Below are 20,548 nucleotides of genomic sequence, written 5' to 3' on the forward strand. Positions count from 1 at the left end.
GGCCGTATAAAAAGTTAAATAAAATAAATAAATGAATAAATAAATACCAAAAAAAAATATATATATATATATCAAATTTTCACTTTACTCTCTATCTCTTTCTTTCTAAACCACGTATGTAAATAAATAAATACATACATGCATACATACATACATACATACATACATACATAGACTCCTATATACGAACATACAAAAAACAAATAATAGAAACGAATGATGTAAGTATATTAATTGCAGAAATTCATTTATGATAGATTAAAGCAATAACAACGTCAATATATATATATAGATATGAAGATGCTCATCTCAACTTTTCTAATCATTCATTATTGGAATCAATTAAAAATTAATATCAATTATGAATTCGTCAAATATAAATATTCGAGGAAAATTCAAAAATATATGAATGAAAATATATTAAAGAAATCTGAACACACGAATTGCGTTACGCTTGCACATTTGCGCAATTGATTAGAAATTAATTTCGATTATAAATTCGTCAAATACCTATATATATAAAAAAAAAAAAAAAAAAAAAAAAGAAAAAAAGAGAAAAAAAAAGAGAAAAAAAAGAGAAAAAAGAAAAAACATCTGAGAGAAAATAGATAAAAATATGACAAAATAAAATGGTGATCTAAGGCGTCATAATATAAATTGCGTTACGCTTGCACTTCAATTATTATATATGCGTTGAATCGTCGTTGTTGTTGTTATTGTGTTGTACGAGTTACAACGAATCGCAAATGAGTAAAGTAAAGTAAAGTAAAGTAAAGTAAATAAATAAATAAATAATCAACTAACTAACTATGCCTATTATATAGAGAGATATAATTAAAAAAAAAAAGAATAAAAAAACAAAAAAAAAATTTACGAACGAAATGCCACAATGATTAAATAATACATAAATAAATGCATTTATAACTTGTGGCTTCTTGCTTAGAGTATAGTTATCGATGCTGTGCATTATTTTTGTTATATAAATATCGATTACAAAGAGAAAAGAATATTGTTATTTATCAAATCGTTTGCAGCAAACAAACAAAGAAATATATCTTGCATTTATTATTATATTATATACCGACGTAATTATATAATATTATTGTTTACTGTTGAACAGTTCGAGCAAAACAAAGTGTAATGAATTAAATATATATATATATATAAAAATATAAATATCAAAACATATATATTATATATATATATATATACATAAACAAATATACATATATAATGTAATATGTATATTTAGTGTTGAGACAATTTTAAAAATACAAAACACAAACCCATGAAAGTACATGCTTTTCAAATATTCGCATGAACGGTTGTCAAATGATTTCGAAATTCAATTGTTTAAATTTCTCGAGATTAATTATTTAATTTATTTTTTTATTACAAAGTGATTATTATTTATAAAAAAAAAAAAAAAAAAAAAAAAGATATATACATATAAGTATGACTTTAAAGTCTGATATAATACGAAACTAATTTCTTTTTCAATTCTTAATGTTGAATAATAATTCTTTTCCTTTTCTTTTTTTTTAACAAAAAAAAAAAAATGAAACGTATTTTTTTCTCATTTTATTAAACTTCCGTTTATTCGACAACACTTCAAATCGAATAATTCTACAGATTTCAACTCACTCGCCAGTATTGAGTAATTCAAGACTAAAGGATAAGCGAATAAAAAAGAAAAAAGAACAAAGTAAAAAAAATAAATAAAAACGAAAAAAAAAGGGAAAAAAAGGAAAAGAAAAAAAATTTACAAAAAATATCTAGATGTAATTAACGCGACAAAGATAATAATGAATGAATGAATAAATAAATAAATAAATAAATAAATAAATAAATAAATAAATAAATAAATAAATGTATTTATGTATAATACACATACAGACACAGAGAGAGAGACACACGAAAATAATCAAAGATCGTTCTTCTCCATACGACGATCTATAGATCTCAATTAAAATGATATCATTATTCATTACGTAGATTAAAATCGAGAATATCTTTTTTTCCTTTTTTCTTTTTCGATGCCAAGAACGCTAGAAATTCATTAATCGACTTGACTCTAAAGTATAACATTATTATATAAATATATAAATATATATATATATATATATACACACATACAGGGTGGGCCAAAAGTTTCTAGGTAGTTTTAAAGAACAATTACTCTTTTTTGAAATCTTCTGAAATAATTTTTCTTCTTGTCGTTTTCTTTTTTTCACATCGTGAAATTACAAACTCTTGGGAACTTTTAACCCACACTGTATAATAACTACGACTATGCAAATACGAGAGACGTGACATGCTAGTAAATGACGAATTGTATTTTTGAAGATACATCATCCGATTAGAAAAGATGAATATACTATAAAATAAAAAATAAATAAATAAAAGAATAAAAATACAAACAAATCCACCGAATACCTTGTAAAGAATAAAAAGAAGAAAACTAGAAATGCGCCCATACGCACACACACACAAAAATACACACACACACCCACATACGCTATCGGAAAATAGTCGTTGTTAATCTGTTCTTATCCGTAAATTTATTCACCCGTTATCCAACATAACATTCAGAAAAGAGTAATTAATGTGAAAAACTGATGGCTATTAGAAAAATGAACAAATAAGTAAATAAATAAATAAATAAATAAATAAATAAATAAATAAATAAAAATAAATAAAAAAGAACGATATATTTATATGAAGAAAAGAATAGACGATTAAATCCGAAATATTCGTTTTGTAAATTTGCGTGAATAGATCGAGCGATCGAATGGCATTAAAAAAAAAAAAAAAAAAAAAAAAAAAAAAAGAAAAGAAAGAAAAATCATCTCGTTAATCAAAGAGAAGAAAAAACAAAAAATTAAAGAAGGGAAAAAAATAAGAAAAAAGGGAAAGAAGAACATTGTTCTAATAATGTTTTACAACAACAAATACCGATTGTATGTTATCCTTGTGCCAAGTTCTTCGAAAAAAAGAAAACAAAAAAAAATAAATAAACAAATAAATTGATCAATCAATCATAAATTCGCATTAATAACAAATAAATCATTTCGCTTTTATTATAAAGAATGATAGTACTTACAAAAAAAAAAAAATAAATAAAAATAAAAATAAATAAAAAAAGAGAAAAAAAGATTTATCATTATTAATTACAATTCATTTTATGCTTCGTCGTTGTTTATTTTCTTTTTTTTTTTATACAAAACTTCATTTCAACACCTTAGACCTTTAATTGAATCATTTCTAATCTATCTCACACGCTATGCACCTATGCACCTTTGCATCTATGCACTTATGCACTTATGCACCTCTGCACCTTTGCACCTATGCACTCATGCACCTATGCACTAGCACGTTATTAACACAATCATTCTTGCATCTGTAAAATCTGCATCTAATATTAATATCGATATAATAAGTATATTAAGCGACGTATTAATAATATATTAATATATTAATATACTTATTATTGTTTGAAGAAAAGAAAAAGATAAAAGAAAAAATTGGAAAGAAAAAAGGAAAGGAAGAAGAAAATATAAAAAAAAAAAAAAAAAAAAAGAACACGAAGAAATTGGTACAAGTATAACGACAATGATAATGTCAATTGCTTTTCTCTCTCGATTAATCATACTCTGTGTACCATCCTATATAGATCTCGACGATTCTCAAGCTCATTATCGAATTAATTATTGATCCAACATTATATATATATACATATATATATATATATATAAGTTGATAAAACAAAATTAACAACAAAATCACATGTCTTCCAAAAATATTGAGAATAAACGATTAGACAGTTTATTGTAGGAGAAAAGAATCTTTGTAATCGTTCAAAGATTAAAATTCTCCTCAAGTGTAATTGTGCATGTATACGCAAAATAATTACGCTAACGAAATGTACGAAAATAAAAATGGGAAAGGAAGAAAAAGAAAAAGAAAAAAAAAAAAGAAAAGACAGAAAAAGATAACATACTCGAGATAAATTCGACGAATGTAAATTATGTGAAACTATGTTTTTCTGCTATGCACGTCGTAATCACTACTCTACTAACAGATATCACCTAGCCAATCTAATCGCCCTAATTATCCACTGTATATTCAATGTCTAATAAACTGCTGTTATCTCTCAAATTGTCAATACAGAAATCGTCTCGTTTTCTTTTATCTCCTTCCAAAAAAAAAAAAAAAAAAAAGAAGAAAAAGAAATAGAAGTAAATAAATAAATCAACATAAGAATAAATAAAATAATAAATCCTACCTATCTTTCGGACTTTATTACTAATATCTAATCGAACGATTGAAATGCGTTAATAAACATTATATCAATTAACATCATCAATAGAGAGAAATAATATTTATCAGCTTATCTCTTAATTATTATTCTCTTCGAATCTTATCTTAGGAAAGAAGAGGAAAAAAAAAGGAAGAAAAAAAAAAATTTATGCCTATGGAAAAATTCGCTGGAATGGAGGTAAAGAAATACATATGATAATATACGTACATTAACATATGTACATATATGTAAATACATGTACACGTGAGTATATACATATTTAAGTATGAATTTAGATATCATGGTAGATAATAAAAATTTATAAGTGAAAACCAGTTTTATATTGGAAGCTCAGCCACCAATGTATGTTTGCGTTCGTAAATAAAGATATATAAATTAAAATTATACAAGAAGACCAGTTGGCCTTGATTCAATATACTCGTAAACTAATTAATTTTTTTCACAAGTTCAACTTACGAAGCAGATTATCATTCTCAACATTATTGAACGAACATTGCGTTAAGTATAACAGAAACAATGAAGTCCTTCATCAAGTACTCCTCTAATAGTGATTATCCTATCGAAAATCTTCCTTATGGTATATTTTCTACGGTAGATAAGGTAAGTTTTACATCATATATATTTCGTCTCTAATCTTATCTATCTACGTAAATAATAATTATTTAAATTATCTGATCGATTTGAATCATTTGAGGTTATGTTATATCTTTTACCATACGATAAAGTTATCTTTTACGTAAGTAAAATCTTATCGACGATGCATATAATAATTTCTAACAACAATAAATATGCGTTGAAATATCTCAACGAGATATCTAGAAATTTCTTATTTTAATCTATAATCATGAAATATCATTATCTCAAAACGCATTTACCAATCGAACCTTTTCTTCTACAAATCTGCCATCTATAATTCTACTTAAATAATATACATATATAAGTATAATATAGCGACCGTCGATAAAAATATCTGTATTATCGACTAAATGTTAATCACAATTACGTAAGTAAAATGTTTCAAATTCTATTTAAAGAAAGTATTTAAAAAACTTTGTAAACGTAGCGATCTATATTATCGACGGCTGATAATAACTGTAATAAATAAAATAAAATAATAAAATATATAAAATTATAGAATAAAAGAAAATATTAATAAAATTAAATACGAACTTCCATTCGGAATAAATCAATCATCGAATACTAATTGTAAATTGTGAAAAATAGTTATTAATTAAATCGATTTACCAAGATCCACCGTGTTTAGATTGTTGTCGACGAAGATCCATCCAATAATTAATAAAATCTATTTAATTATGTTAATGTTAAATGTTAAATTGAGAGAACAAAATCTTTTCAACGAATTAAAACTTTTCACGAGAGATATTAGACGAAATGCGTGTTAACATGACGACGTACAATAATGGAATAATAAGAAACGAACGATTTATATGTAACGACCTTTAACATTGTCCTTACTTACGACCTTTTGTAGTTACGCCTATATACACATTTCCAATATATATATACGCGTTTAGAAATGTAAACATTGAAAGCTATACAAAACAATATTTTGAATTTATCGAATATATAATACAGATTATAGACGCGTATTTACACATACATACGTATTTAATTTTATACGTGTGTACCTATGTACACGTGAGTATATTTTTATCGATTACGTATTAATAAAATAATTATATCATGGAATGTTGATCGATAAAACTCGAAAAGAAATTAATTATATCAAACAAATAATATTATTTTAGCCGAATAAAAGAATAGGGGTGGCAATCGGCGAAGAGATATTAGATCTAAGTCAAATAGCACATCTCTTTGATGGACCATTATTGAAAGACAAACAGGATGTCTTTCTTAAAGATTACCTTAATGATTTCATGGCTTTGGGAAGACCAGCATGGCTCGAAGCAAGAACAAAATTACAATATTTATTATCAAACACTACTCCAACTTTACAAGAAGAAAAACTTCGTAGCAAGTGAGAGGATATGAATTATATATATATATATATATATATATATATATATATATATATATATATAAAATAAAAGAAAAAAAATTAAAAAAAAATTTTTTTAGAATCTTCGTTAAACAAGAATCAGCTACGATGCATTTGCCAGCTAAAATAGGCGATTATACCGATTTTTATTCGTCCATACATCATGCCACAAACGTAGGTGCCATGTTTCGTGACAAAAATCATGCTTTGTTCCCTAATTGGTAATTATACAGTGACATACATCACACAGTGATTACGTAGAATTCGTCAAAAGAATTAATAAAGAAATTTGAAAAAATAAAAATAGAAATAAAAATAAAAATAAAAATAAAAATAAAAAAAAAGGGAGAAAAAAAAACAAGATTTTGAAAAAGCAAAATTATGAACACAGGAAATACCTTCCGGTTGGATATCACGGTAGATCCAGCTCGGTCGTAATATCCGGTACACCAATTAGAAGGCCACGTGGTCAAACACTTCCGGTCGAAGGAGCAGATCCCGCGTTTGGTCCATCAAAATTGATGGATTTCGAATTGGAAGTTGCATTCTTCGTTGGAGGACCACCAAGTAATTTAGGGGACGCAATTACTGCTGAAAATGCTTATGATTATATATTTGGCATGGTTTTGATGAACGATTGGAGCGGTAAAAAAAATTTCGACAGACATTTTCTTTTTCTTTTTTCTTTTTTTTTTTTTTTATCATAATCATATAAAACAAACTTATATAAATATTCTATTACTTTCTTTAATAGCAAGGGATATACAAAAATGGGAATACGTTCCACTCGGTCCATTTTGTTCGAAAAATGTTGGGACATCCATTTCTCCATGGATAGTAACAATGGAAGCTTTGGAACCATTTAGAATTGCCAATAATCAACAAGATCCAATTCCCTTTCCATATCTTCGTCACAATGATGCTTGCAATTTCGACATCAAATTAGAAGTTGATATTAAATGTAAGGAAATTGTTATATCTTTTTCTTTGTGTTTTATTTCAAATCAAATAAAATATATTATCAAGATATATAAATAATCAAATTTATTCATTTATTTGATCCTGTTTAGCACCAAATGGAACGGTTACAACCGTATGTCATAGTAATTACAAATATATGTATTGGTCTCCTCGTCAACAACTTGCACATCACACTGTAACTGGATGTAATATTAATCCTGGAGACTTAATGGCATCCGGTACCATAAGTGGTGAGGTCTGTATTAAAGACTGTTATAGTAATGACTGTTAATATAATGAATGATATCAAAACAAACAGGAAAAAATCTCGTCGTATTAAAAATTACATATATATATATATATAATTTATAATTTTAATATTTCAGACCTTGGATTCATTTGGATCTATGTTGGAGCTCTGTTGGAAGGGTACAAGATTGATTCATTTGAAAGACGGCACTACCAGAAAATTTCTTCAAGATAACGACGAAGTAATTTTACGCGGTAACTGTTAAATTAATCTTCACAATTATTAATGATCATTTTTAAATCATCAATAATATAAATTATTCGTTTTCTCTATTTTTTCTTTTTTATGTAGGTTATTGCAATGGCGATGGTTACCGTATTGGTTTTGGATCGTGTAATGGAAAATTGTTACCAGCTTACACGTTTCCAATAAATTAAAAAAAAAAATAAAAAAGTAAAAAATATAGAAAGAAGAGTAACAATCAAAGTATACCATTATAAAATAATCACTAACACTTTTCTGTATATATATATATATATATTAATTTTCTCTGGTGACATGTGTATATTTCTAACGACAATAAATTCTTTTAACAAAGATATAATATAGAAATAATATAAAATCAATGATGAAATAGATATTATTATCTTGTTATTCCTGTCTTTCTTTCTTTCTTTTGTCATTATACCTGAGATCCATGAGAGTATTACGTACGTCTGACATAAAGAAGGTTCGGATTATTGATTAGACCGTTGACCATGGTTATGATACGATCAATAATAAGGCTGCCTGTATGCGTCTATGTATTTGTAGGAGTAAAGTGAATACAGGTGAGAAAGGAACATGGCGAGCGCTCTACTTCGGTGAGTACGATGTAACAACAAATATAAATCATTATTCCTTAGAAAATTACTTTGAAATAATGTTTAAATCGTATAAACGTAATTATTATGATTTATCAAATTTGTCGATACAAAGAGAAATTAAAACAAAAATCAACCAATCGTAATAAAATCAAAATAAAATAATAATAATAACATATACATATATTATATATATAAATATATATATATATATATGTATGTATATGTATATGTATATTCTATGTAATAGAAGTCTTCAAGCTTTAGAATCGTCGGTTGAACCAACCGCAAGATGGACAGTACCATTGAACGATGGTAACCATGTGATAGAATTCGAGCATGGAACTGCTACCGGTCGACGAATTGTCAGAATCGATGATAAAGTATTAGTGAATAGAGAATGGATGTTCCGTTTGGTCGGCGACGAATTATTTACATTTAACGGGACTAAATTCGTGATTAGGGTCGATCCAATACCAGGTTATCATGATTTTTAAGATCACACTTGAAAATGAAAAATAAAAAAAAGAAAAAAAAAAGAAGATAAAAAAAGGAACAAGAAAAAATGAAAAAAAAAAAAAATTCACAAAACATTTGCATGATCACATTTCAATTTGTAGGTTTCAAGTATTCGTATACCTTATGGGTAAATGGAAAGAATTATAAAAACTTTATACAATCTCAATCGAAAATTTTGAAATCATGGCTTACGAAGATAGGAGAGAATGAATATAGAATTGTATTGGGTAATATAATTATTATAAAAAAATTCATGTCCATCGATGGATCGATAATTAATTGTTATAATTTTTTACATGCAAGACAAACAAACGCAAAGCGTGTGGATTAATGGTGTGCAAGTAGATGTCGAGGTAATGTATTGTAAACGATATATATTATATATATATATACAAGTTTGATAATCGATAATTAACGATGTATCTACGAAATAATTAGTCAATGCACGAGTTTGTCGTTGATTAACTACTTCGTAGATACATCTTTAACTATTAAATTTGAAAATGTAATATACATATATATATATATATTTTTTTTTTTTTTTATTGAATTATAGAACGAATTTATGGATGGCGGAGCAGAAATGCTGTTCTCTGTATCAGAATTATCAGCCGTGATTAGATCGTACAGTTCTGATAAGAAAGAAATTGGAATTGATTATATTTTATACATCGACGACATCGAAATAAATGATGAAGGTATTTCATCGCTCGACGAAACATAATTAACATATAATTTGTCGTACATTATTAATAAAAATCAAATTAAATGAAATAAATGCAATTCATGTTGTATCTAATATCAATAGTAAATCAATCTATCTCTGATCTCCTTTCTTTTTAATCACATTGGAATGAAAAAAAAAAAAAAGAAAAAAGGAAAGGAAAAAAAAATAACATTAAACGATCGCATAAATTCAATGATTTTCAATCGAACTAATACGAACTAAACGATTCTAACCAAGAAGAAAAATAATTAAATCTATTTGTTATCTGATAAATTCTAAAATCTCAAAGAGAATCTTAATAAACATAATTCACGTACGATGAATTCCGAGCTTAACATGCACGTTAAAGACGACGATGATATTAATTGGGACGGTATGTCAAATGTATAATTAAAAAAAAAAAAAAAAAAAAAAAAAAAAAAAAAAAAAAAAAAAGAAAAAATCATACAAAAGATATTGATAAAATTTCCAAAACAATTCTAGAAATAACTGATAATAAATTACAAGATTTATTAGTTAATATGGTGCGAATGAAAACGATATTGGAATTGGAAAATGATTTTTTCATAAGATATCTGCAACGAAACGATCCAGAATCATTACAAAGTAAACAATACCTAGACATATTTTAATTTCATTCAATTTGTCTATATTAAATTTTTGTTGTTGTTGTTGTTGCTGTTTTATTGATCCTACGAGAGAAAAGAAAAGAAACATCTCATCTTCAAGTGAATTCACGAATTATTACGTACTCATATAACGCCCGAACGAACATCTTAATATTTTCGACAAATGCGAAATAAAAATTTCCTCAGGGTGGGCCAAAAGTTTCTAGAATGACAAAGGAAAAAAAAATAATAATAATAAAAGGGGAAAGAAATAAAGAAAATAAAAATAAAAATAAAAATAAAAATAAAAATAAAAATAAAGGGACATACATACGCAATCGATATTTAAAATCGCTTAGGAACTTTTGGCCCACCATGTACTTTGCGCATAGATAGATCTAGTGGCTATTAGTGATACATCGAAAAGTTCCCAGAAAACTACATTCCATGGTACATCGACATCGCCAACTAGGAGTTTGACTGGTAGTAATAACAGCATACGTGAGAGAGGTTCACCGAGTATCTGGAGTATGCAGTCTGGTATTCGACGTGGAATGTTGGATCCAATGTTGAGAAGGCTGAGGTGATATCGACCTCCAATTCGTACGATAATGCTTTAACGATCAAATCTCTATTCCCTTAATATCAAAATATAAAATTTTAGAATAACTATACCACAACGAATGGAAATAATGCAAAGCGAAATAATTGAACTTAAAAATAAATTATTGTTACTCGAACGATCCGGGAAAAATGAAAAAAATAAATTAAGTGCAGAGATCGAAGGATTAGAAATATGTATTCGTGAGATCAAAGATACGAAGAATAGATTTGAAAGAGACATCGTTATCGGAGGAGTCGATCGTATTACTGGCAAAATACCAGCCGAAACTGTTATCAAGTTAATTGATAATCATTTAATCCTTATCACTTACTAGAGAGAATATTGTGATATAACCTTCTCTATCGTTTCTTTTTTTTTTCTTTTTCTTCGTGACATTCGTCAACTTCCTAAGGAAATATGATATAATCGTTTTTACAGGATAATCCTTGATTGATAAAATTCCAACGAAGTGATAAGGATTGAGAAATAATGTATAATAAATAATATAATAAGTGTGATATATGATCGAAAAAAAAAAAATATAATAGAAAATTGTTTTTTTTTTATTGATTTCAAAGGTTTATCAAGAATTGGTTGAAAATGATCGAAAAAACGGTGGAGAAAATTAGATTGAAAAATACCATGACAAAATCACAAATAATAAAAGCAAAGAAACAATTGATTCAAAGAGAACAGCTTGGTGAAGATCTTCGTCCTATTGATTTCGATCAATTAAAAATACAACGTGACGATTACAAAAGAAAAATCAAACAGAGTGCGGTATATATACTTCAGATAAAAAAAGTTATAGGTATTACAAATGAAGAATAATTAATCATCCTTTGGGACGATTAATCAATAATTAATTTATATGATATTAATTAATTATAGGCCATTATAATACGGCATTGACTAAGCACAAACGAAGACTGGCATATCTTACATCTGAATTCAATTCGATTGCAAGAGAAATTAATTCTAACAAACTTCAAGCGAAAGATTTGGAATCGAAATGTTTAATGAACGAAATTGAAATAAAACATGCTGAAGAACAAGTGAAATCAATGAAGACATTGATGGAAGAATATGAAGTATTACACATATATATATATATAAACAATATTATTAATCATTATATATATATATATATATATATGAGCACATATATAATTTTAGGTGCCAACAATATTAGATTTCATCAAATTAAAAATGGAGATTCGTACTTTGCAAAAGACATTTACTTATTTGAAAAGACGTGCAAATATTGAACAAACAAATTCAATTAAGTATTAAGCGAAAAAAAAAATGAAGTAATAAAAAAATAAAAAATAAAAAAAAGAAGAAGAAGAAAAAATAATGATCCATCCACACATATATAAAATTATTCGTATTTCAAGGCTAAAAATATTATTTTATGAAGATCAAAGGATACGATAGCGTATGAATAATAAGAGATAATTAATGGTTTCGTACAAAAGAAATATGATCGTTTTGATGTATCATGAAAAAATAAAAAAAAATGAATTAAAAAAAAGAACAAGAAGACATAGGAAAAAGAAAAAAAAAATATTAAAAAGAAAATAAAAAAGATCCATTTGATAATTATATAAATGAAATCAAGCAAAAGTTCATTAATCAATGCGACAAACGTCTTACGAATTGTGACATAGAAAATGTCCTTGCACGTTCCTTTACAGAAAAAAAAAGAAAAGAAAAAGAGAGAGAGAGAGAGAGAGAGAGAAAAAAAGTACGAAGAACGTGATTATGTTCTTAGAAAGAGAGAGAAAGAGAGTAATTATCTTACGGTTATGTCGTCACAGATTACGCCACTGGATAATTACAAAGTTACGGTACGTCTTCGGAACGCAAAACAAACTCGACATTTATCAATTATACTTTCGATTTGGAATAACCATAGAAATAAATAATCCCAAACGAATTTAACGTACGCTACAAAAAACAAAAAAAAAAAAAAAAAAAAAAAGAAATAAAAAAATTCATCGCACATATTCTCCTTCGATAATTAGAATAGATAAAAAATATTTTCTTCGGAATCATTTCACGTCTATCGGTTGAACGTGAAAAATTAGTAATGACACACAATTTATGAACCGTGAAGAAAGAAAAGATGAAGGATGAAAAGAAAAAAAAAATAAATAAATAAATAAATAAATGAAGAAGAAAAAAAAAACAGAACTATAGAAAAAGAAATATAAGTGTTTGAAGTTTCATAGAGAAATTCCGTTAGTGTTTCTCCACGCTTAGGTGAACAGGAAGGGGACAATATCGTGATGTCCCCGTTGATAAAGGATGATTAAGGAAAAAAAGAAAAAAAAAAAGAAAAAAGGAAAAAGAAAACAAGAAAATAAAACAGAAAAAAAACAAAAAATAATTTGTAAAATGTATCGAAGTATATGCGAGGTAAAACAAAAAAAAAATAAAACAAAAAAAAAAGAAAGTAGAATACGTATACACAACAATTTTAAGAATGGAAGAAGGAAAAAAGGTGAAGTTTAAAGGAGAGAAGTATAAAAGGATTTTGGCGTGTGCCATAATGCGTCTGGGTGGTTACGCTTCACGCTTCGATGATGCCTGTCCCTTCCTCTTTTCGCTTGCGGTCTATCCGTCCCGGAAAAGAGTATCTCTCGGTTCCACGATTCAGTTTTGCCGCGACATAATACGAATCGGGTCGGTTCGTCCACCGATCGTTCAATTTGCTCAATTTAATCGAAGAAGAACGAAAGAGAAAGAAAGAAAAAAAAAGAAAAAAAAAAAATCCTTCTAGGACATCAAAGGCTATATTTCGATAGAACGGGCTTCAACGGGCATACGTGATAATATCATACGTATACTATATATGTTATAAGTCGAACGTAAAGATAAAAGAAAAAAAGAAAGAAAAAAAAAAGAAAAAAAAAATGATCGAAAATTTAATTCCTCCTCCGAGGGAAACTCGTACGATAACATTTTTTTAAATCTTTACACTTTTTATCCCCCTTCCTTTACTTCTTTCTCTCAAAGAAGAAAGAAAAAAAAGAAGAAAGAAAAAAAAAAGGAAATAATCTCTTATCTATTACGAACAAAGTGAATTTTTGTGTTGTTTTGTTCTTTGTTTTTCTTGTGTGTGTTTATATATATATATATATATAATATATACGTATATAAATTTTATATAAAAATACAACAACGTTTTAAGTGATAAAATTTGAGATGTTCGTTTTCATATAATTTGTCAATAACAATGACGAGAATTATTTTATCGATCATTTTATTTTCCCTTTGTTCTATCGAAATCCAAAGCAAATATGTCGAGGTAAGATATAATAAATTGAATTGAAACTATACAAGTTTGATTAACGGTACTACGTTGTTAGATGATACAGTTAGATTAAAAAGGTTAATGGATATGCTTGAAAACGTTTGAAAAATGTACATTGTTTCCTATGACCCCGATTACAATTGCTAATCGACTTTCTAATGAGACTTATTCTCACGGCCTTTTTCTAATCGAAAAAACATTCATCGAATTTTTTTTTTATTTTTTATTTTTAATTTTTTTTTTTTTCTTTCTTTCTTTCTTTTAAGGGACTCAATGTCGATTTGGGCGAAGCTTTACAATTTTTACGTGAATACGAACGAGAAGCTTCATCTATGTGTACCAGAGTAATGACAGCTCAATGGAATTTTGGTACTAATGTCACCGAATCGACCAAAAGAAAAATGGTAAAGAACATTAAAGAAAAAAAAAAAAAAAGAAAAGAAAATATGTATATATATATACATATAAAAAATGATATAATCAGTAATAAATTTTTTTCTTTTTTCTTTTTTGATTTTATTTAATACAAATTTACGATCTACTCTATTCCGGAGAATAAGAAAATATCCTGAGGGATTTCAATTATAAATAATAATAATAATAATAATAATAATAATAAAAATAATAATAATAATAATATGTAATAAAATTTTTAGTTAGACGAGCAGACATTGAAATTAAAATTCGAAAGAGCATCATGGCGAAAAGCAGTGAGTTTTGCTTGGAGTCGTATACCAGATCCTTTAGCAAGGAGAGAATTAAAAATGATCATTATAAGAGGACGAAATGCTTTAACAGATGATAAATTTAACGAAGTAAAAAAAAAAACCTGATAATTAATTATTCAAAAAATAAAAAATAATAAAAAAAAAATAATAATAATAATAACAATAATAATAATAAAATAATTAATCAAATCGTTCTCCATAGATACATAAGCTGATCATTGAGATGAAAGATATTTACAGTAGAACAAGATTGTGTCCTTATAGAAACATGGGATCAAATTGTAATTTAAGTATAGATCATGGTAAGTATTTTACTTGGTACATTTAAATTTTATCATAAATTTTTTGTGCAATTATAATTTAATATATCGTTACTCTTTATATTTAGATATTAGCAAGATTATGGCACAATCTAAGGATTATGATGAATTACTCTATTATTGGCATGCCTGGCACGAAGCCATAGGGCCACCACTTAAAAATAATTTCATGAGATATGTGCAATTAAGTAATCAAGCATCCAGGCTCAATGGTAAAATAAAATATAAACGAAACGAAAGAAAAATCCTCGAGGGAAAAACAAATTTTCTTCTTTTCAAGGATTCGCCGATACCGGAGATCAAATGAAAGAATTTTTCGAAGACGAACACTTAGAACAAAACATGGCTGAAGTGATATATGCAATAATGCCATTATATAAAAATCTTTTTACGTATGTGAGAAGAAAATTATATGAAAGATACGGCGATAGAATTAGAAAGGATGGGCCATTACCAGCACATATTTTGGGTAACATGTGGTCACAAAATTGGGAAGGGATTTATGATTTAGTTCAACCCTTTCCAGCGACTACCAAACTCGATGTTACATTGGATATGATGATACAGGGTTATACACCCTTGAGGTATTCATCATTTCGATTTTTCTTTTTTTCTTTTTTTCTTGTTTTTTTCTTTTTTTTTTTTTTTTCTTATAATACACCACGAGATACATTCCAAATTTCAGCGAACAATAATAACTTGTATTTTCTTTTTGTTTTTTTCTTTTACGGGGGAACCTTGCATAAAGAATGTTTCAAATTGCCGAAGAATTTTTTACATCACTTGGAATGAAACCAATGCCACCAGAATTTTGGAGATTTTCAATGTTCGAGAAACCGATCGATCGTGAAGTTATGTGTACGGCCGGTGCATGGGATTTTTGCAATACCATCGATTACAGGTCGATTTCCTAATCATTAAAAGAAAAGAAAAGAAAAGAAAAGAAAAGAGAAAAAAATCTAAACGTCACACAATTGACAAAAATAATATAATTTTAGAATAAAACAATGTACCAAAGTAACGATGGACGATTTATTATCGACTCACCATGAAATGGCACACCTGCAATATTACTTGCAATACAAAGATCAACCAATAATATTTCGAAAAGAAGCTATTCCTGGTAAAATGCGTATAATATTCTAGAAAAAAATAATACAATTGCCTATAATAAATTATTATTAATAAATTTGATCTATGCAGGTTTTCACGAAGCAGTGAGCGATGCAATAGTACTATCGGTAATGACACCTCAACATTTACATAAAATTAGTTTACACAACAATTCGACGGATGGTTACGAGAGTAATATCAATTTTCTAATGCTTATGGCACTTCGCAAATTGGCTTATATTCCATTCGCTTATACAATCGATCAGGTAAATATAGTTCGTTTAAAAAAGGAAAAGAAAAGAAAAAAAGAAAAATTCTTACACCACTATATCCTATACTAATTTTCATTTTCTTTTTGTTTTGTTTTTGTTTTTTTAAGTGGAGATGGCGTATATTTAACGAAGGAATCGAAGATATGACTACAAAATGGTGGGAATTGAGATTGCAATACCAAGGCATAGTTCCACCAGTTGCAAGAACCGAAAGAGATTTTGATCCAGCAGCAAAATATCATATCTTGGCTGACATACCTTACGCACAGTATGCATTCTTCAGTATGCATTACAATATAAAGAGGGTGGGCCAGATAATACCTATGTGATTTAAAAACAAAATAAATATCTATTATTCGTTTCATCAACTACGAGCTTGGGTATTCGTTTAAAATTCAAACGAGATGAAAAATAATATTAGCCTGTAAAAAAATTGTTCTCGATAAAAATGATATTAATTGATTTTCAAAGAAGATCATCCAGAAAAATTTTTTTTCCATAATCACCCTGTATTAAACGTACATTGTTGATAGATCGATCGAGAATATAATAAGCGTATTTGCACATATTCATGCAACTTTTTATATCATTATTAAAGTAAAAAATTATTTAAGCATCTTTATCATTAACAATACTATCGGCAATGGATATTAATATTTCTAAAATCTCAATGTACTTAAATACGTATTTCTTTGATATTTAATCATTCTTATTTATCACTAATCAAATAAAACAATTTGCAGATATTTCGTGGGTACGATTCTACAATTTCAATTGTTCCAATCGCTATGCGAAATTTCTGGACACACGTCTGAACTACATACTTGTGATCTATATAGATCACGTGATGCTGGAAGATTATTATCGTATGTTACGTTTATCAATTTATCAATTTTCTTTTTTTTCTTATTCCTTTCTTATATCCTTTAATCAAAATTAGAAAGATTATATCCTTTAATCAAAATTAGAAATATATATATATATATATATATATATATATATAAATAAATGCAATTGTATATATACCTTTGTACTTTTTACAGGGATGTGTTATCAATCGGTGCTTCGAGACATTGGCATGATGTTGTGAGACAAATGACCAGAGGCAAATCCAACAGATTAGATGCCGATGCGATAATCAAATATTTTCAACCATTGTATGAATGGCTCAAACGACAAAACGAAATGGAACCTGTAATAGGTTGGATAACAATTCAAGAAGATACAGGTATGAAATTAAATACAAAACTTTTTACAATGATTTAGTGTAGAAAGAAAAAAGAAAAAAAAAAAAAAGAACAGAAAGAACGAAAAAAGAAACAAAAAAGAAAATTGATCTGATAAATTTCTCTTACAGCATTGTTCGCACATTGGCATCAGAATCGAGCTAATTATTTTACAACTATCTCCTCCATATTTTTCATCCTCGTTGTAGCCTCGAATATATTCTTCTTCTGAACGATCGAAGTTCAAAGACTGTAACAAAATTAAAAGAAAAAAAAAAAAAAAAAAGAAAAAAAAAAGAATAAAAACATTTATGTATATAACAATAAAAAAAAAAAAAAAAAAAAATAAAAAGTTATATAGTCATTAAAAGAATTTACATCTTGTGTTAATTAATTATACATCTAATTTAAATATAAATCTAATAAAATAATAAAAAGAAATACATATGAAGCATAATTTATCGATTAACTATACTCTACTCGATATTTCTAATTAATTTAAATAAAATATAAATTATTTAAATAAATTAATTACACATATATAAGATATTATAATAGATATGAGTGTACGTATGCGTTTTAGCATTCTATAGTATTAAGGCAAATTGGCGGGAAGTGTTTTTAAAATTTGAAATTCGCATTTCCTCCACTAGCTGGAAGCACAGTCGATTCGTGTTATCCTATTAGGTATAAGATCGATAAGAGAGAAAATGTATGTATATAATATTGTGAGAATGTGATATTTCCGATGTAAGATTTTAACTTATTTAAATATAAAATATATACATATATTTATATATTTAAAACACATATATATATATATATAAAACCTCGAGGATCAAGTTAAAATAAATAAGTCACGATACAACATTGCTGTATATTTCGCAACATGTGCTAAAAATTGTTTTCAAAATTCTTATGTGTTAAGAAAGAGAGACCGTATAAACCTCATTATCTCTGTTTGGTTAGAAATTAAACCGGTCGATTTTGAAAATGGAAGCTATAATTAATCGTAGTTTACGATTAACATCGATTTTAGGATCCAATTCATCCTTTTTAATTAACAATGGCGTTTTGTCTGCACGTTGTTTATGCTGTACCAATCTAAAATTTGGGATACACGGTAACAACAATGGTAGGTTAAAATAAAATAAAATATTTAACATATTGTTATAACAATATTTTTATATGGTATCAAGCATCTTTCACTTTCAGAAAACAATGCTCGTTACAGGACTGCCTTACGTAATTACTTTTTATTTTCACATAATAACTTTGTATGCCAGAGAACGTTTAAAGTTAACAAACATGACATTATGCTGGCATATTCAAATAATCCTCAAAATCAGCCTAAAGAAGATAATATACCATTACCCGATAAAAAATTATCTATATTTCAAAGAATGAAACAATTAACCAAGGATTATTGGTATATATTAGTGCCTGTACACATAGCGACTTCCATGGGCTGGGTGGCAATATTTTATATGGCAGTTAAAAAGTACATAATGATATAATTTATATTTAGATAAATTAAAAGATAATATTTTCTTTTAAATATATATGTCAAATAATCATTTATTACAGTGGCGTAGATATAGTGACTATGATGGAACATTTAAATTTAAGTGAAAAATATTTAACCATGTTACGCAGCTCTGGCGCTGGCAATTGGGCTATAGTATATGCTCTTTATAAAATATTTACTCCTGCTAGATATGCAGTGACCATAGGTAATATTAATTAAATCAATACATTGATGTATAAATCCAAATATATATGTATATATATTATTGCAAGTACTTATTAACTCGATGTAATTTTTTTTTTTTTTTTTTTTTTTTTTTTTTTTTAGGAGGAACAACTATGTCTATTAGATATCTTAATAGATTAGGATATCTTAAAGTATCATCTTTCAAAAAAGCAGCTACAAATGTAAGTAACAAATTAAAAGAGTATCGTTCCTCCAAACGATAATTAGAGAAATAAATTTTATCTCCAAAAATGATCAATGATTGTAATTATATATTCCTACATGAAACATTGTGTTGTCTTTCTCTTTTCACACGCATACATACTTGTTGCAGTCTGCGGACGAAACTCTACGTAGGTTTAAAAGATATTTTAGTGATTAGAAATCTAATTAAAAATCTCCATCATTTTAAATATGCAATAGTATTTAGAATATTTTTCATATCAAATATATATATTATATTAAAAAAAAAGAAAAAAAAAAAAGAAATAATGATCTCGATATGATTTCAAAAGTTTTAATTATTGTGTTGTAGGTAGAACAGTCGGGAAAATGTACGGCAAAGCACAAACCCGAATTTAAAACTGAAAGACAAACAGAACCACCAAAAACATAATGTTATTTATTATAAACGTGTACTTCGATACACATATTAGAAATTTTTTATGTTTTGAAATCTCTATACGTGAAATATTATTAATGTATATTATTTCTTGTAGATGTGTATCATTAATAATGTTATAATAAAATCTCGGATAAAGACATGTCGGGCACGTATCTATTATTTCTGTCAGGTTCGCCTTTATTGAACACGGTCGTCACAACATACACACCATCTCGTACATATGTATATTTAAATAAGAGAGATTGTACTTTTATCTACAGTACTCATTACTTAATTAAACTATTGTAAATATGTAAACTGATAATATTAGCAAATCTTGA

General features: G+C 26.9%; 6 protein-coding genes across 11 annotated transcripts in view; 5 read left to right on the forward strand and 1 right to left on the reverse strand.

Moving 5' to 3' along the window:
• The window catches only part of SIFa (neuropeptide SIFamide), a 37,828-nt gene extending 32,145 nt beyond the window's left edge, over positions 1-5,683 (reverse strand). For both annotated transcript variants that reach the window (XM_085663309.1, XM_085663308.1), the window contains exon 1: positions 5,567-5,683. The gene's annotated coding sequence lies outside the window, so the exon portion shown is untranslated. The remainder of the gene's footprint in view (positions 1-5,566) is intronic.
• Faa (fumarylacetoacetate hydrolase) lies at positions 4,640-8,177 on the forward strand. Its single transcript, XM_035871781.2, has 8 exons — positions 4,640-4,921; positions 6,091-6,320; positions 6,422-6,562; positions 6,733-6,986; positions 7,096-7,302; positions 7,412-7,557; positions 7,688-7,805; positions 7,903-8,177. Exons 1-8 carry the CDS (start codon positions 4,838-4,840, stop codon positions 7,986-7,988), a joined length of 1,266 nt encoding a protein of 421 aa, XP_035727674.2. The 5' UTR covers positions 4,640-4,837; the 3' UTR covers positions 7,989-8,177.
• Positions 8,178-8,329: 152 nt separating this feature from the next.
• On the forward strand, positions 8,330-10,281 carry LOC118444009 (fas apoptotic inhibitory molecule 1). Of its 2 annotated transcripts, none has more exons than XM_085663277.1 (6): positions 8,330-8,414; positions 8,665-8,894; positions 9,035-9,160; positions 9,237-9,286; positions 9,490-10,033; positions 10,144-10,281. In XM_085663277.1, the coding sequence occupies exons 1-5, from the start codon at positions 8,395-8,397 to the stop codon at positions 9,655-9,657; spliced, it is 594 nt and encodes a 197-aa protein (XP_085519403.1). In that variant the 5' UTR covers positions 8,330-8,394; the 3' UTR covers positions 9,658-10,033; positions 10,144-10,281. The 2 variants fall into 2 exon arrangements, with proteins under 2 accessions (XP_085519403.1, XP_085519402.1); XM_085663276.1 differs by having other exon boundaries at positions 8,676-8,894.
• Positions 9,504-12,179, forward strand: LOC118444010 (cilia- and flagella-associated protein 263-like). Its single transcript, XM_035871795.2, has 6 exons — positions 9,504-9,631; positions 10,696-10,851; positions 10,933-11,169; positions 11,451-11,683; positions 11,764-11,963; positions 12,049-12,179. Exons 2-6 carry the CDS (start codon positions 10,799-10,801, stop codon positions 12,163-12,165), a joined length of 840 nt encoding a protein of 279 aa, XP_035727688.2. The 5' UTR covers positions 9,504-9,631; positions 10,696-10,798; the 3' UTR covers positions 12,166-12,179.
• Positions 12,180-13,280: 1,101 nt separating this feature from the next.
• Positions 13,281-18,107, forward strand: LOC118444012 (angiotensin-converting enzyme-like). 3 transcript variants are annotated; one of them, XM_085663278.1, is made up of 13 exons: positions 13,281-14,185; positions 14,458-14,595; positions 14,848-15,006; positions 15,122-15,221; positions 15,308-15,451; positions 15,520-15,823; positions 15,988-16,140; positions 16,238-16,362; positions 16,443-16,618; positions 16,732-16,892; positions 17,368-17,490; positions 17,668-17,852; positions 17,982-18,107. In XM_085663278.1, the coding sequence occupies exons 1-13, from the start codon at positions 14,114-14,116 to the stop codon at positions 18,080-18,082; spliced, it is 1,941 nt and encodes a 646-aa protein (XP_085519404.1). In that variant the 5' UTR covers positions 13,281-14,113; the 3' UTR covers positions 18,083-18,107. The 3 variants fall into 3 exon arrangements, 1 of the variants encoding a protein (XP_085519404.1); XR_014983431.1 differs by lacking the exon at positions 17,982-18,107 and having other exon boundaries at positions 16,732-16,929; positions 17,668-17,807; XR_014983432.1 differs by lacking the exons at positions 17,668-17,852; positions 17,982-18,107 and having other exon boundaries at positions 16,732-17,004.
• Positions 18,108-18,516: 409 nt separating this feature from the next.
• On the forward strand, positions 18,517-20,442 carry LOC146872318 (mitochondrial inner membrane scaffold 1-like). Of its 2 annotated transcripts, none has more exons than XM_085663386.1 (6): positions 18,517-18,600; positions 18,820-18,985; positions 19,066-19,351; positions 19,438-19,583; positions 19,706-19,785; positions 20,139-20,440. In XM_085663386.1, exons 2-6 carry the CDS (start codon positions 18,844-18,846, stop codon positions 20,217-20,219), a joined length of 735 nt encoding a protein of 244 aa, XP_085519512.1. In that variant the 5' UTR covers positions 18,517-18,600; positions 18,820-18,843; the 3' UTR covers positions 20,220-20,440. The 2 variants fall into 2 exon arrangements, with proteins under 2 accessions (XP_085519512.1, XP_085519513.1); XM_085663387.1 differs by lacking the exon at positions 18,517-18,600 and adding an exon at positions 19,938-19,956 and having other exon boundaries at positions 18,617-18,985; positions 20,139-20,442.
• The last annotated feature ends 106 nt before the right edge of the window (positions 20,443-20,548 follow it).

The sequence above is a fragment of the Vespa mandarinia genome, chromosome 21, assembly GCF_050613455.1.
Source record: "Vespa mandarinia isolate Hongniang chromosome 21, ASM5061345v1, whole genome shotgun sequence".
Taxonomy (NCBI): Eukaryota; Metazoa; Arthropoda; class Insecta; order Hymenoptera; family Vespidae; genus Vespa; species Vespa mandarinia.